Source organism: Mobula hypostoma (genome assembly GCF_963921235.1).
Source record: "Mobula hypostoma chromosome 10 unlocalized genomic scaffold, sMobHyp1.1 SUPER_10_unloc_1, whole genome shotgun sequence".
In the NCBI taxonomy this organism is placed as follows: Eukaryota; Metazoa; Chordata; class Chondrichthyes; order Myliobatiformes; family Myliobatidae; genus Mobula; species Mobula hypostoma.
This window is the reverse complement of record NW_026948136.1, coordinates 80,001-93,522: the sequence shown is the minus strand read 5'-3', so window position 1 is coordinate 93,522 and position 13,522 is coordinate 80,001. Positions and strand designations below refer to the sequence as shown.

General features: G+C 47.6%; 1 protein-coding gene across 1 annotated transcript in view; it reads right to left on the bottom strand.

The window, feature by feature from the left end:
* Window positions 1-13,522, bottom strand: part of LOC134341239 (RING finger protein 212B-like) — a 58,528-nt gene that overhangs the window by 25,526 nt on the left and 19,480 nt on the right. Inside the window, exons 6-7 of the mRNA XM_063039087.1 lie at window positions 10,436-10,587; window positions 2,229-2,287 (exon numbers count right to left, since the gene is read on the bottom strand). Of these exons, the coding sequence (XP_062895157.1) occupies window positions 2,229-2,287; window positions 10,436-10,587 (211 nt within the window). The remainder of the gene's footprint in view (window positions 1-2,228; window positions 2,288-10,435; window positions 10,588-13,522) is intronic.

Genomic DNA, 13,522 nt, shown 5'->3' with positions numbered 1-13,522 from the left:
TGGGGATGGGGACCCAGTGAGTTTCAGGGTTGTGGGATGGGGACCCAGTGAGTTTCAGGGTTGTGGGGATGGGGACCAGTGAGTTTCAGGGTTGTGGGGATGGGGACCCAGTGAGTTTCAGGTTGTGGGATGGGGACCCAGTGAGTTTCAGGATTGTGGGGATGGGGACCCAGTGAGTTTCAGGGTTGTGGGGATGGGGACCCAGTGAGTTTCAGGGTTGTGGGATGGGGACCCAGTGAGTTTCAGGATTGTGGGGATGGGGACCCAGTGAGTTTCAGGGTTGTGGGATGGGGACCAGTGAGTTTCAGGGTTGTGGGGATGGGGACCCAGTGAGTTTCAGGGTTGTGGGGATGGGGACCAGTGAGTTTCAGGGTTGTGGGATGGGGACCCAGTGAGTTTCAGGGTTGTGGGGATGGGGACCCAGTGAGTTTCAGGGTTGTGGGATGGGGACCCAGTGAGTTTCAGGATTGTGGGGATGGGGACCCAGTGAGTTTCAGGATTGTGGGGATGGGGACCCAGTGAGTTTCAGGATTGTGGGGATGGGGACCCAGTGAGTTTCAGGATTGTGGGGATGGGGACCAGTGAGTTTCAGGGTTGTGGGGATGGGGACCCAGTGAGTTTCAGGGTTGTGGGGATGGGGACCCAGTGAGTTTCAGGGTTGTGGGGATGGGGACCCAGTGAGTTTCAGGGTTGTGGGATGGAGACCCAGTGAGTTTCAGGTTGTGGGATGGAGACCCAGTGAGTTTCAGGTTGTGGGATGGGGACCCAGTGAGTTTCAGGGTTGTGGGGATGGGGACCCAGTGAGTTTCAGGGTTGTGGGATGGAGACCCAGTGAGTTTCAGGTTGTGGGATGGAGACCCAGTGAGTTTCAGGTTGTGGGATGGGGACCCAGTGAGTTTCAGGGTTGTGGGATGGGGACCAGTGAGTTTCAGGGTTGTGGGGATGGGGACCCAGTGAGTTTCAGGGTTGTGGGATGGGGACCCAGTGAGTTTCAGGATTGTTGGGGTGGGGACCCAGTGAGTTTCAGGGTTGTGGGATGGAGACCCAGTGAGTTTCAGGGTTGTGGGGATGGGGACCAGTGAGTTTCAGGGTTGTGGGGATGGGGACCAGTGAGTTTCAGGGTTGTGGGGATGGGGACCCAGTGAGTTTCAGGGTTGTGGGATGGGGACCCAGTGAGTTTCAGGATTGTGGGGATGGGGACCCAGTGAGTTTCAGGGTTGTGGGATGGGGACCAGTGAGTTTCAGGGTTGTGGGGATGGGGACCCAGTGAGTTTCAGGGGTTGTGGGGATGGGGACTCAGGGAGTTTCACGGTTGTAGTGATGGGGAACCAGTGAGTTTCAGGGTTGTAGTGATGGGGACCCAGTGAGTTTCAGGGTTGTGGGGATGTGGACTCGGTGAGTTTCAGGAGTGGTGATGGTGTGGGGACAGGAACCCGGTGAGGTTCAGGAATGGGGATGGTGTCAGGGCAGGGATCCCGTTGAATTTCAGGAATGGGGATGGTGTGCGAACAGGGACCTGGTGAGTTTCAGGAGTGGGGATGGTGTGGGGACAGGGATCCCGTTGAATTTCAGGAATGGGGATAGTGTGGGGACAGGGATCTGGTGAGTTTCAGGAGTGGGGATGGGGTGGGGACAGGGATCCTGTTGAATTTCAGGAATGGGGATGGTGTGGGGACAGGGATCTGGTGAGTTTCAGGAATGGGGATGGTGTGAGGGCAGCGATCCTGTTGTGTTTCAACAGAGTGTGGGAATGGGAACCCAGTTAAGTTTTAGGGGTGTGGGTACATGGATCTCAATGAAATTTAAGAGAGTATTGGGTCTGCAAGAGAAGTAGGAGAAGGTGTGATCCCAATACTGGGACTTCTTTTGTTGCAAGAACTGTCACCCCTCTTCAAACATGGGCACCTTGGTAAAGTGTTGGGAGGTGGAGGGTCCCTGCAAATTTTGGGGAGCAAAGGAAATACTGCCAGAATGCAGAACCATGGGGAGTTTGAGGTAACAGATTATTAGGGGTTTAATTTGTTCCACAATCACCACCTCCTTATTTCAGACTGAATAACTTATTCGACATTCCCCACGATGGGCATCAGCCTCAGACGGCAGCACAATAATTGAAATACTGTGCGAATGACCCCAAACAGCAGGAATCACGAATGCAGGGGCAACCTTGGGTCTGTGTGCAGTGTCCCGAGGAAGCCCACTTACCACGCACCCTGTCCTGCTCTCACCTGCATCTGCTGGCGAGGATCACCACTCACAGAGGTGGTTTGGTGGCTGCCACTCGTTCCTGAAAAGACAAGTGCTTGTTTAGTTGGTCTGATGGGATGAAGCCACGGCCCTTCCCCATCCCTATTTCTCAATTCTACAAGATTGTGGCCGATTTGACTGTGACCCTGACCTCCACCTGCCCCAGTGACCTGGCATCCTGTCTAGCCAATAGGGAATCTGTCTCTCTTCACTTCACAAAAATCCCCAGTCTCTGTTCCCACCATCTTCACAACAAATAGAGCTTTCCCTGGAGCTGGATACAATAGTTGGAGAACATACCTAAATTTTAAGCTACTGCTTATGTTCCAGCATAGGATCAAATAAAATTCAAATGTGTGTGTATATGTATATACTGAAAGTATTTGTGCCTGTGTTTATGTGTGTATATCTATGTACAGGGTTGGGTGTGTGTGTGTGTGACCCTGTGGTTGGTTCCTTCCCCTGTCCCAGAAGTGATAATACAACATCGTGTATTGCCACAGTGTGTGGGTGGTGGCATTTGGGAGAAGTTGACAGCAACGTGGGGGACGGAATGGGATCAGAGAAATGGATAGTTGATGGTCCTATCTGTGCTCAACGGATCTGCGACATTGGTTGAGCCACGGTGAAGTGTCATGTCACATCCGGATTCAGCCATGAGGAAAGACAGGAAAGTCCCAGAGAGGGTGCGTTTGAAGTCACTGTGCGGCTGCCAGGGACCAGCTCCATGATGCGGAGTGCTCAGCAGTCATGGCCTGTCCCTGAGGGTGGAGGTTGCAAGGAGAAGATCTGATGGAGATGCATTAGACTGTGAAGTATTTAGACGGAGGCAGTTGGTGTTAATGGATGGTTTGAGAATGAGGGCAAAAACAAAATCAGGTCTATTATCACTGACATGAAATTTGTTGTTTTGCGGCAGCAGCACAGTGCAAAACATAAAGATGCCTAAAAGTACACACTGGATAAAAAAGATTTTGCTTCCTCAATACTTTTGGTTGTATCTTATAGATTTTGGGCTGCTGATTATGAAAATCACCATAAACTTCCCTATCATGTACCATTTTTTTGGAATCATCTATATTTGTTATTTCAATTCATAATTCAAGTAAATTAAAATGTTGCCCACAAGGTAAGCAGAAAAGTTTTCTATCTTGTCCAGGCATGTTGGTCTGACTAATCAGCCTCCATGCTACGGGACTGCTTCCATGATGAGGATGTCTCCGAGTTCATGGAAGGGGGCACGAGTTTTGTCCAGAAGTGCATCGAGGATGTTGTTCCCCAGAAATCAGTCAGGGTCTATCCAAACCAAAAGCCCTGGATCAACATTTCCGTGCGAGCAGCACTGACCACGTGACACAGAGCTTACGTTGCCGGTAACCAACAGGAACTCAAGAAATAGAGCTACGATCTATACAAGGTCATCAAGGCAACGAAACGACAATATAGGGACAAGGTCCAGACACAACTCTCCACCAACAACACACGCAGCTTATGGCAAGGTTTGCACACCATTGCAGACTTCAAAGCTAAACACAGTGGTGTTTCCAACATCGCTGCCCCCTCCCAGATGAGCTAAATCTTTTTTGCGTTCGACTCAATGCTGCCAACACGGAGCCCCTGAGGAGAGCCGCTGAAGATACCTGCAGCTTGGTCATCTCTGGGGCTGAAATATGCAGGTGCTTCCAACGACTGGACAGTCACAAGGCTGTGGGACCGGACGGCATCCCAGGGCCAGTACTCAGAGTGTGCGTGGCACAACTGCAAGGTGTGTTTACAGACATTTTTAATCTCTCCCTCTCCCAGTGCAGAGTGCCCTCCTGCTTCAAAACATCCACCATTGTTCCTGTACCTAAAAACACTAAGGAAACATACCTAAACAAGTGGCGTCCTGTCGCACTCACCTCAATAATAAGGAAATGCTTAGAGAGGCCAATCAGGAACTATATCTGCAGCAGGCTGCCACCCACACTGGACCCACTACAATTTGCCTACCAACACAACCAACTGACAGACGACGCAATAGCCACAGCTCTACACACAGTCCTTACACATCTGGAAAAGAAGGATGCTTATGTGAGAATGCTACTCTTGGACTACAGTTCAGTATTCAACACTATAATTCCCTCCAGGCTCAACAAGAAGCTCGGAGACCTCAGCCTTCACCCTGCCTTGTGTAGCTGGATCCTGGACTTCCTGTCAAATCACGCAGGTGGTAAGAGTGGGCTCCCTCACCTCTCCCTCAAAACAGGTCTGTATCCTAAACAACCTCCTTTATTCTCTGTATACCCATGACTGTGTCACCACCCACAACTCCAATCTGCTAATTAAATTTGTTGATGATACTACATTGATTGGCCTAATCTCAAATAATAACGGGGCAGCCTACAGAGAAGTCATCACCCTGACACAATGGTGTCAAGAAAACAACCTCTCCCTCAATTTCACAAACACAAAGGAGCTGGTTGTGGACTATAAGAGGAATGGAGACAGGCTAACTCCTATTGACATCAATGGACCTGGGGTTGAGAGGGTGAACAGCTTCAAGTTCCTCGGCATACACACCACCTGGATCTCACGTGGTCTGTACATACCAGCTGTGTGGTGAAAAAGGCACAACAGCACCTCTTTCACCTCAGATGGTTGAAGAAGTTTGGTATGGGTCCCCAAATCCTAAGAGCTTTCTATAGAGGCACAACTGAGAGCATCCTGACTAGCTGCATCACTGCCTGGTATGGGAACTGTACTTCCCTCAATCGCAGGACTCTGCAGAGAGTGGTGTGGACAGCCCAGTGCATCTGTAGATGTGAACTTCCCACTATTCAGGACATTTACAAAGACAGGTATGTGAAAAGAGCCCGAAGGATCACTGGGGACCCAAGTCACCCCAACCACAAACTGTTCCAGGTGCTACCATCCGGGAAACGCTTCCACAGCATGAAAGCCAGGATAGCTTCTTCCAGCAGGCCATCAGACTGATTAATTCATGCTGACACAATTGCACTTCTATGTTATATTGACTGTCCTGTTGTACGTGCTATTTATTATAAATTACTATAAATTGCACATTGCACATTCAGACGGAGGTGTAACGTAAAGATTTTTACTCCTCAAGTATATGAAGGATGTAAGTAATAAAGTCAATTCAATTCACTTTGGGTTGCCAGCATGACCGACAACAATGGCATCCTTTTATTGATTCTTCAGTGTTAAGCCTGAAAGCTGTGCTGCTATACGCAATGGCAATGTCCACCCTTCCACACCAATCAGCTATTCAATACACATAAAATTCCAAAAATTTGGAAATCTCGTTGAAACACATACAATACTGTAACAACAGCTGGAACACCTGTGGTGACCTGAAAGTAGTTGTGCTGCTACTCGGACTGCAGTTCAGATACACCAAGTACTGTCATTTCAATTGTGAATGGGACAGCTGTGCGAAAGACTCTCATTACATTAGAAAGGATTGGCCACTCTGGAAGCAGTTGGTTCCAGGGCAGAAAAGTGTGGCACAAAAGCCACTTGTAGACCAAACAAAAGATCATTTGCCTCCGCTTCATATAAAACTGGAGCTGTTGAAAAATCTTGAGAAAGTGATGAACAAGGAAGGTGAAGGATTTCGAAATTTGAGATAGATAGATACTTTATTGATCCCAAAATTATTGGTGTCACAGTAGCATTATAAGTATACAAATATTAGAAGAGAGAAAAGAATAGAAACTAAGTTACCTCAAACAGATTTACAGGAAGGGGGGAGGGTCATCACTACCCCACTGTAGGTTGACTCATCATAGAATCTGATGGCCAAGGGTAAGAATGACCTCATAACGCTCTTTGGAGCAGCACAGTTGTCTTAGTCTATTACTAAAAGTGCTCCTCTGTTCAACCAAGGTGGCATACAGAAGGTGGGAAACATTGTCCAAAATTGCCAGAATTTTCCATAGGGGCTTTTACTGAGAATATGAGATGAACATAGAACATAGAATAGTACAGCACATTACAGGCCCTTCAGCCCACATGTTGTGCTGACCCTCAAACCCTGCCTCCCATAAAACCCCCCATCTTAAATTCCTCCATATACCTGTCTAGTAGTCTCTTAAACTTCACCAGTGTATCTGCCTCCACCACTGACTCAGGCAGTGTATTCCACGCACCAACCACTCTGAGTAAAAAACCTTCCTCTAATATCCCCCTTGAACTTCCCACCCCTTACCTTAAAGCCATGTCCTCTTGTATTGAGCAGTGGTGTCCAGGGGAAGAGGCGCTGGCTATCCACTCTATCTATTCCCCTTATTATCTTGTACACCTCTATCATGTCTCCTCTCATCCTCCTTCTCTCCAAAGGGTAAAGCCCTAGCTCCCTTAATCTCTGATCATAATGCATACTCTCTAAACCAGGCAGCATCCTGGTAAACCTCCTCTGTACCCTTTCCAATGCTTCCACATCCTTCCTATAGTGAGGTGACCAGAACTAGACACAGTACTCCAAGTGTGGCCTAACCAGAGTTTTATAGAGCTGCATCATTACATCGCGACTCTTAAACTCTATCCCTCGACTTATGAAAGCTAACACCCCATAAGCTTTCTTAACTACCCTATCCACCTGTGAGGCAATTTTCAGGGATCTATGGACATGTACCCCGAGATCCCTCTGCTCCTCCACACTACCAAGTACCCTGCCATTTACTTGGTACTCTGCCTTGGAGTTTGTCCTTCCAAAGTGCACACTTCTCCAGGTTGAACTCCATCTGACAACTTCTCAGTCCACTTCTGCATCCTATCAATGTCTTTCTGCAATCTTCGACAATCCTCTACACTATCTACAACACCACCAACCTTTGTGTCGTCTGCAAACTTGCCAACCCACCCTTCTACCCCCACATCCAGGTGGTTAATAAAAATCACAAAAAGTAGAGGTCCCAGAACAGATCCTTGTGGGACACCACTAGTCACAACCCTCCAATCTGAATGTACTCCCTCCACCATGACCCTCTCTCTGCCTTCGGCAGGCAAGCCAATTCTGAATCCACCTGGCCAAACTTCCTTGGATCCCATGCCTTCTGATTTTCTGAACAAGCCTACCGTGTGGAACCTTGTCAAATGCCTTACTAAAATCCATACAGATCACATCCACTGCACTACTCTCATCTATATACCTGGTCACCTCCTCAAAGAACTCTATCAGGCTTGTTAGACATGATCTCACAAAGCCATGCTGACTGTCCCTGATCAGACCATGATTCTCTAAATGCCCATAGATCCTATCTCTAATAATCTTTTCTAACAGCTTTCCCACCACAGACGTAAGGCTCACTTTTCTATAATTACCTGGACTATCCCTACTACCTTTTTTGAACAAGGGGACAACATTCGCCTCCCTCCAATCCTCCGCTACCATTCCCGTGGACAACGAGGACATAAAGATCCTAGCCAGAGGCTCAGCAATCTCTTCCCTCGCCTCATGGAGCAGCCTGGGGAATATTCCATCAGGCCCCGGGGACTTATCTGTCCTAATGTATTTTAACAACTCCAACACCTCCTCTCCCTTAATATCAACATGCTCCAGAACATCAACCTCACTCATATTGTCCTCACCATCATCAAGTTCTCTCTCATTGGTGAATACCAAAGAGAAATATTCATTGAGGACGGTCCTACCATCACTCCTGTCATCCTTTTTTTCTTCACATAATTGAAGAATGCCTTGGGGTTTTCCTTTACCCTACTTGCCAAGGCCTTCTCAGGCACCCTTCTTACTCTTCTCAGCTCCTTCTTAAGCTCCTTTCTTGCTTCCCTATATTCCTCAATAGACCTATCTCATCCTTGCTTCCTAAACCTCATGTATGCTGCCTTCTTCCACCTGACTAGATCTTCCACCTCACTTGTCACCCGTGGTTCCTTCACCCTACCATTCTTTATCTTCCTCACTGGGACAAATTTATCCCTAACATCCTGCAAGAGATTTCTCAACATCGACCACATGTCCATAGTACATTTCCCTGCAAAAACACCATCTCAATTCACACCCACAAGTTCTAGCCTTATAGCCTCATAATTTGCCCTTCCCCAATTAAAAATTTTCCTGTCCCCTCTGATTCTATCCTTTTCCATTATAATGCTAAAGGCCAGGGAGCGGTGGTCACTGTCCCCCAGATGCTCACCCACTGAGAGATCTGTGACTTGACCCGGTTCATTAACTAGTACCAGATCCAGTATGGCAATCCCCCAGTCGGCGTGTCCACATACTGTGACAGGAATCCATCCTGGACACATTTAACAAACTCTGCCCCATCTAAGCCCTTGGAACTAATCAGGTGACAATCAATATTAGGGAAGTTAAAGTCACCCATGATAACAACCCTGTTATTTTTGCACCTTTCCAAAATCTGCCTCCCAATCTGCTCCTCTGTATCTCTGCTGCTACCAGGGGGCCTATAGAATACCCCCAATAGAGTAACTGCTCCCTTCCTGTTCCTGACTTCCACCCATACTGACTCAAAAGAGGATCCTGCTACATTACCCACCCTTTCTGTAGCTGTAATAGTATCCCTGACCAGTAATGCCACCCCTCCTCCCCAATCCCTTTTAAAGCACTGAAATCCAGGAATATTGAGAATCCATTCCTGCCCTGGTGCCAGCCAAGTTTGTTCTACCAGAGCCTCCGCTGTGTCCAGTTTGACTCCTACAACAGAGACAGCCTCTCTGATCAGTTTATTGAGCCTGTTGGCATCACCCGTGTTGATGCCATTGCCCCAGCAAACCACCACATAGAAGATTGTACTGCAACAACGGACTGGCAGAACATGTGAAGGAGAGGCCTGCATACCCCAAAGGACTTCAGTCTCCTCAGGAAGTAGAGGCGACTCTGACCCTTCTTGTCCTCAGCCTCTGTGTTGGTGCTCCACTCAAGTCTGTCATCCAGATGCACCCCCAGGTACTTGTAGGTCCTCACCACATCCACATCCTCACCATCAATGGTAACAGGGAGCAGTGCAGGATTAGTCTTCCAGAAGTCCATCTCCACCTACTTCGTCTTACTGATGTTGAGCTGCAGATGATTCAGCTTGCACCTCTTGATAAAGTTCTCCGCCAGGGCCCTGTATTCACTCCCTTTATACACCCATCAGAGATTTCTGTAGATGCAATGAATGAGGTATACAGGGTAAACAGAAAGGGAGCCAAAACTGCCTTATAGCTGCTTATAGCAATGTCTGACACACAGCTCTGAAGCCGCACAAACTGATGTTTCCCAGAATAACTCATGCCAAGATTAAGGAATGCAATTTTGTTGGTCCACAAATCAAACATGTCAGCAATGACAGGGAATTCAAAGAACTTCTCGTGAGACTGGAGAAAACAACATGGAAGACATTCAAGGACGTTGTTGAAAATTTTTTTGGCAACTATGTGCAGCTGGTTGACAACATGCTTCAAGCATACAAAACCATGTAGTGCAACATGTCACTAAAGAACATTGCAGTCATCGAGAGAGCGGTATCTTCTTCTCTTTGGCTGTCCATCGATTTTCGATGTTGACTGAGGCCTGTGCAAGGTCGTACGGAAGACGAGTAGTAGCCCATGCTGCAAGTCTCCCCTCTCCACACCACCGATGTTGCCCAAGGGAAGAGCACTAGAACCCATACAGCTTGGCACCGGTGTCGTCGCAGAGCAATGTGTGGTTAAGTGCCTTGCTCAAGGACACAACACGCTGCCTCACCTGAGGCTCAAACTAGCGACCTTCAGATCACTACACCAGTGCCTTAACCACTTGGCCACGCGCCACAGAAGCGGTAAGAGGGCAACTGGAATCCATCATTGCCTGCTGATTATTTTTGCACACTCAAGCAAGAAGCCTCAGACACTGAGTACAAGAGTACAAACAAAAATCAACAATTAAACGCATAATATTTGTGCTTCAAGCAATCTATCGTAACCACAGATAATTTCTGAGGAAGCAACACTTTTGAAAAAATTTGCTGTCCAGTGAAATAAATAAATAGTGCAAAACAGTGAATAACAAGGGACAGGCGGAAGGTACGGAATGGGGGAGTGGGGAGTAGGTTCAGGGCCTAACTCATGACATTTATTGTGAGAACCAGAAACCATTACTCTGCCTGCCCTATCTCCTCACACTGGGACACCCTGGGACAGAATTGGCAGGTGGAGGAATTGTGAGCAGCAGACTTACCCCCTAGCTGCAGTGGGTTGGTGTAGGTTCCAATCGCTGATTGAACTGCACTATGAGAGAGCAGGCCAAGATCTCCGAGCCCTTGGGATTGCGAGGAGTCTCGGCCTCCGCTCAGAGAGAGGGTGAGCAGGGTCGGGGTTCTGCCCAAGGACCTGATGAAGAGATGGTGATATTAATCTCCTCCAGCACAGGGGTCCAGAGCAAAATCTATACCCAAGTCCCAGCCTCAGAGTTAACATGATTTCTAGCCCACCTGTTAACCTTCAGATTCCCAATCCCTACAGTTAAACCTGATTCTCAGCCCCCAGACAACCCTCCCATTCCCAGCCCCCAGAGTTCACCTGACTCTCAGTTAAACCCCACCACCGACTCCCAGATTTAACTCCCTGACACTCGAGTTAACCCTGTGACTCCCAGTCCTCAGAGTTAACCCGACTCCTAGAGTGAACCCCCAACTCCCAGCCCAGATTTAAGCTCCTGACTCATTACCAGTCCTCAGTTAACCCCAACTTCCAGTCCCCAGAATTAACTCTAGACAGAGTCTCTAACTGAACCTCAAACTCCCAGTCTCATTAGTTAACCCTCTGACACCCAGTCAATGCATGACCCCAGTCCTTAACATCCAGTCCTCTGAATTAACCCCACTCCCAGTCTCTAGAGTTAAGCCCCCCCCCCACCAATTCCCAGTCCTCATGGTTAACATCCCTTAGGAACATCAGGAGTGTTTCAATAAAGCATTAGAAGTGGACACAGAGTGTGATGTAAATACTCAACACGTCAGGCAGTGGACAAGCAGAGTTAACAATTCATGTCGACAATCTGAACTAGGACAAACTGCTGGAGGAGCTCAGTAGGTCAGGCAGCAGCTATGGAAAAGAGTAAACAGTCGACGTTTCAGGCTGAAATCCTTCATCAGGACACACAAAATGCTGGAGAAACTCAGCAGATCAGGCAGCATCTATGGAAATGAATAAACAGTCAGCCTGAAATGTTGACTGCTTACTCTTTTTCCTAGATGCTCCCTGGCCTGCTGAGTTCTTTCAGTCATTTTGTGTGTGTTACTTTCATTTCCAGCATCTGCAGATTTTCTCATGTTTGTGACAATTTGAACTACACATTTTAAATTGCAGAGAAAAGGAAAGATTGGAAAAGGGCTAAAAGGGGTATCCGTGACAGGTTGGAGATCAGGAAAGACTGACTGATGTGCCTGCTGGAAAATGGGGGTGAAGGCTTGTTCTTTGCAGCTGACCTGAATGAGGAGCAGGTAGGAGGATGAAAATGAGGAGGGAGGGAGGAAAAAGGTGAAAGAACAAGAGAATAGAAAATCTGCAGGCATGGATATCTGAAATAAAAATAGGAAGAGCAGGTCAGACTGCTCCCGTGGAAGAAGAATCAGTAAATGCCTCAGGGCTGGGACCCTTCATCAGAAAGTAAAGGAGTTGAACTGTAGCATGAAGAAGATCAGAGAAGTGAAATACTGCAGATACAGGAAGTCTGGAATAAAAAACAAAGGAGCCTGTTAACACTCAGTGAATCAGTCAGCGGCTATAAAGAGGGGAACAGAATTATGTTTCAGGTTGACAACCACTCATCAGAATTGGAAGGTAAATCACTGGGAAGGGTTTGGGGAGCAAGAATACACAGGACTGTCAGCATCAAGTTTGGAAACAAGGAGAAAACTGAATGAGATCAGTTGAGGATGTAACACATAAAATGCCGAAGGAACTCTTGAGCAACACACGCAAGTGCTGGAGGAACTCAGCAGGTCAGGCAACATCTAAGTTGATGTTCCATGTTGAGACTCTTCATCAGAATTGAAAAGGAATGGGGAAGGAGCCAGGATAAGGTGGAGGGGGAAAGGAGTACAAGCTGGCAAATGATAGCTGAGACCAGGTGAGGGGGAAGGTGAATGAGGAGGGGAGTGAAGTGAGAAGCTGGGAGTTGATAGGTGGAAGAGGTAAAGAGCTGAAGAAATTTAATAGGAGAGGACAGTAGACCATGGAATAAAGGGAATGAGGAGGAGAACCAGAGTGAGGAGATGGGCAGGTGAGAAGAGAAAGGGTAAGAGAGCAGTCAGAATGGGGAATGGAAAAAGGGAGGGCAGAGGAGGAAAATTATCAGTAGTTTCAGAAATCGATGTTCATGCCATCAGATTGGAGGATACCCAGATGGAATATAAAGTGCTGTTTCACGAAATAGAGTGGCTTGATCATGGCTACAAAGGGAGGTACGTGAGAATGGGAATGGGAAGTTAATTAAAATGGGTGACCACTGGAAAATTCCACCTTTCATGGTGGACACAGCGCATGTGCTTGATGAAGTGGTCCTCCAATCTACATTGTGTCTCATTGATGTTGAGAAGGACGTACTGAGAGCACTGGATACAGCAGATGACCCGAAAAGACTTACAGGTGAAGTGTCGCCTGACCTGAAAGAACTGTTTGGGGCCCGGAAGAGGTGTAGGGGTAGATGTAGCACTTGTACTGCTCGTAGGGTTAAGGCCAGAAGGGAGATCATTGGGAAAGGATAAGTGGACAAGGCAGTCACAAAGACCACAATCTCTGCAGAAAGCAGCGAGTGGAGGGAGGTGCGGGAGCGAGGATAAAGGTGTTTAGTGGAAGATTGTGGAAGCTGCAGAGAATGATGCTCTGGATGTGGATGCTGTGGGGTGTTTGGTAAGGACAAAGAGAACTGTATCCCTGTTACAGCAGCAGGAAGATAGGGTGAGGGCAGATATCTAGGAAACGGAGGCAATGCAGGTGAGAGCCACATTGATGGTAGAAGAAAAGAAGCCCCATTCTTTGAAGGTGAACATCTTAGATTATCACTGCTATATGACATGAAATTTGGTGTTTTGTGACAGCTGTGCAGCATAAAGACATAAAAATCTACAAATTACATAACATTTCACAAAAGGGAATAATAAGGCAGTATTGACAGACTGTTAAGAAATCTGTTGATTCACAGCTGAAGAGGTACAGACCCCCTGGGCGGCACGGTAGCGTAGTGGTCAGCACAAAGCTTTACAGTACCAGTGACCCGAGTTCAATTCTCGCTGCTGCCTGTAAGGAATTTGTACATTCTCTC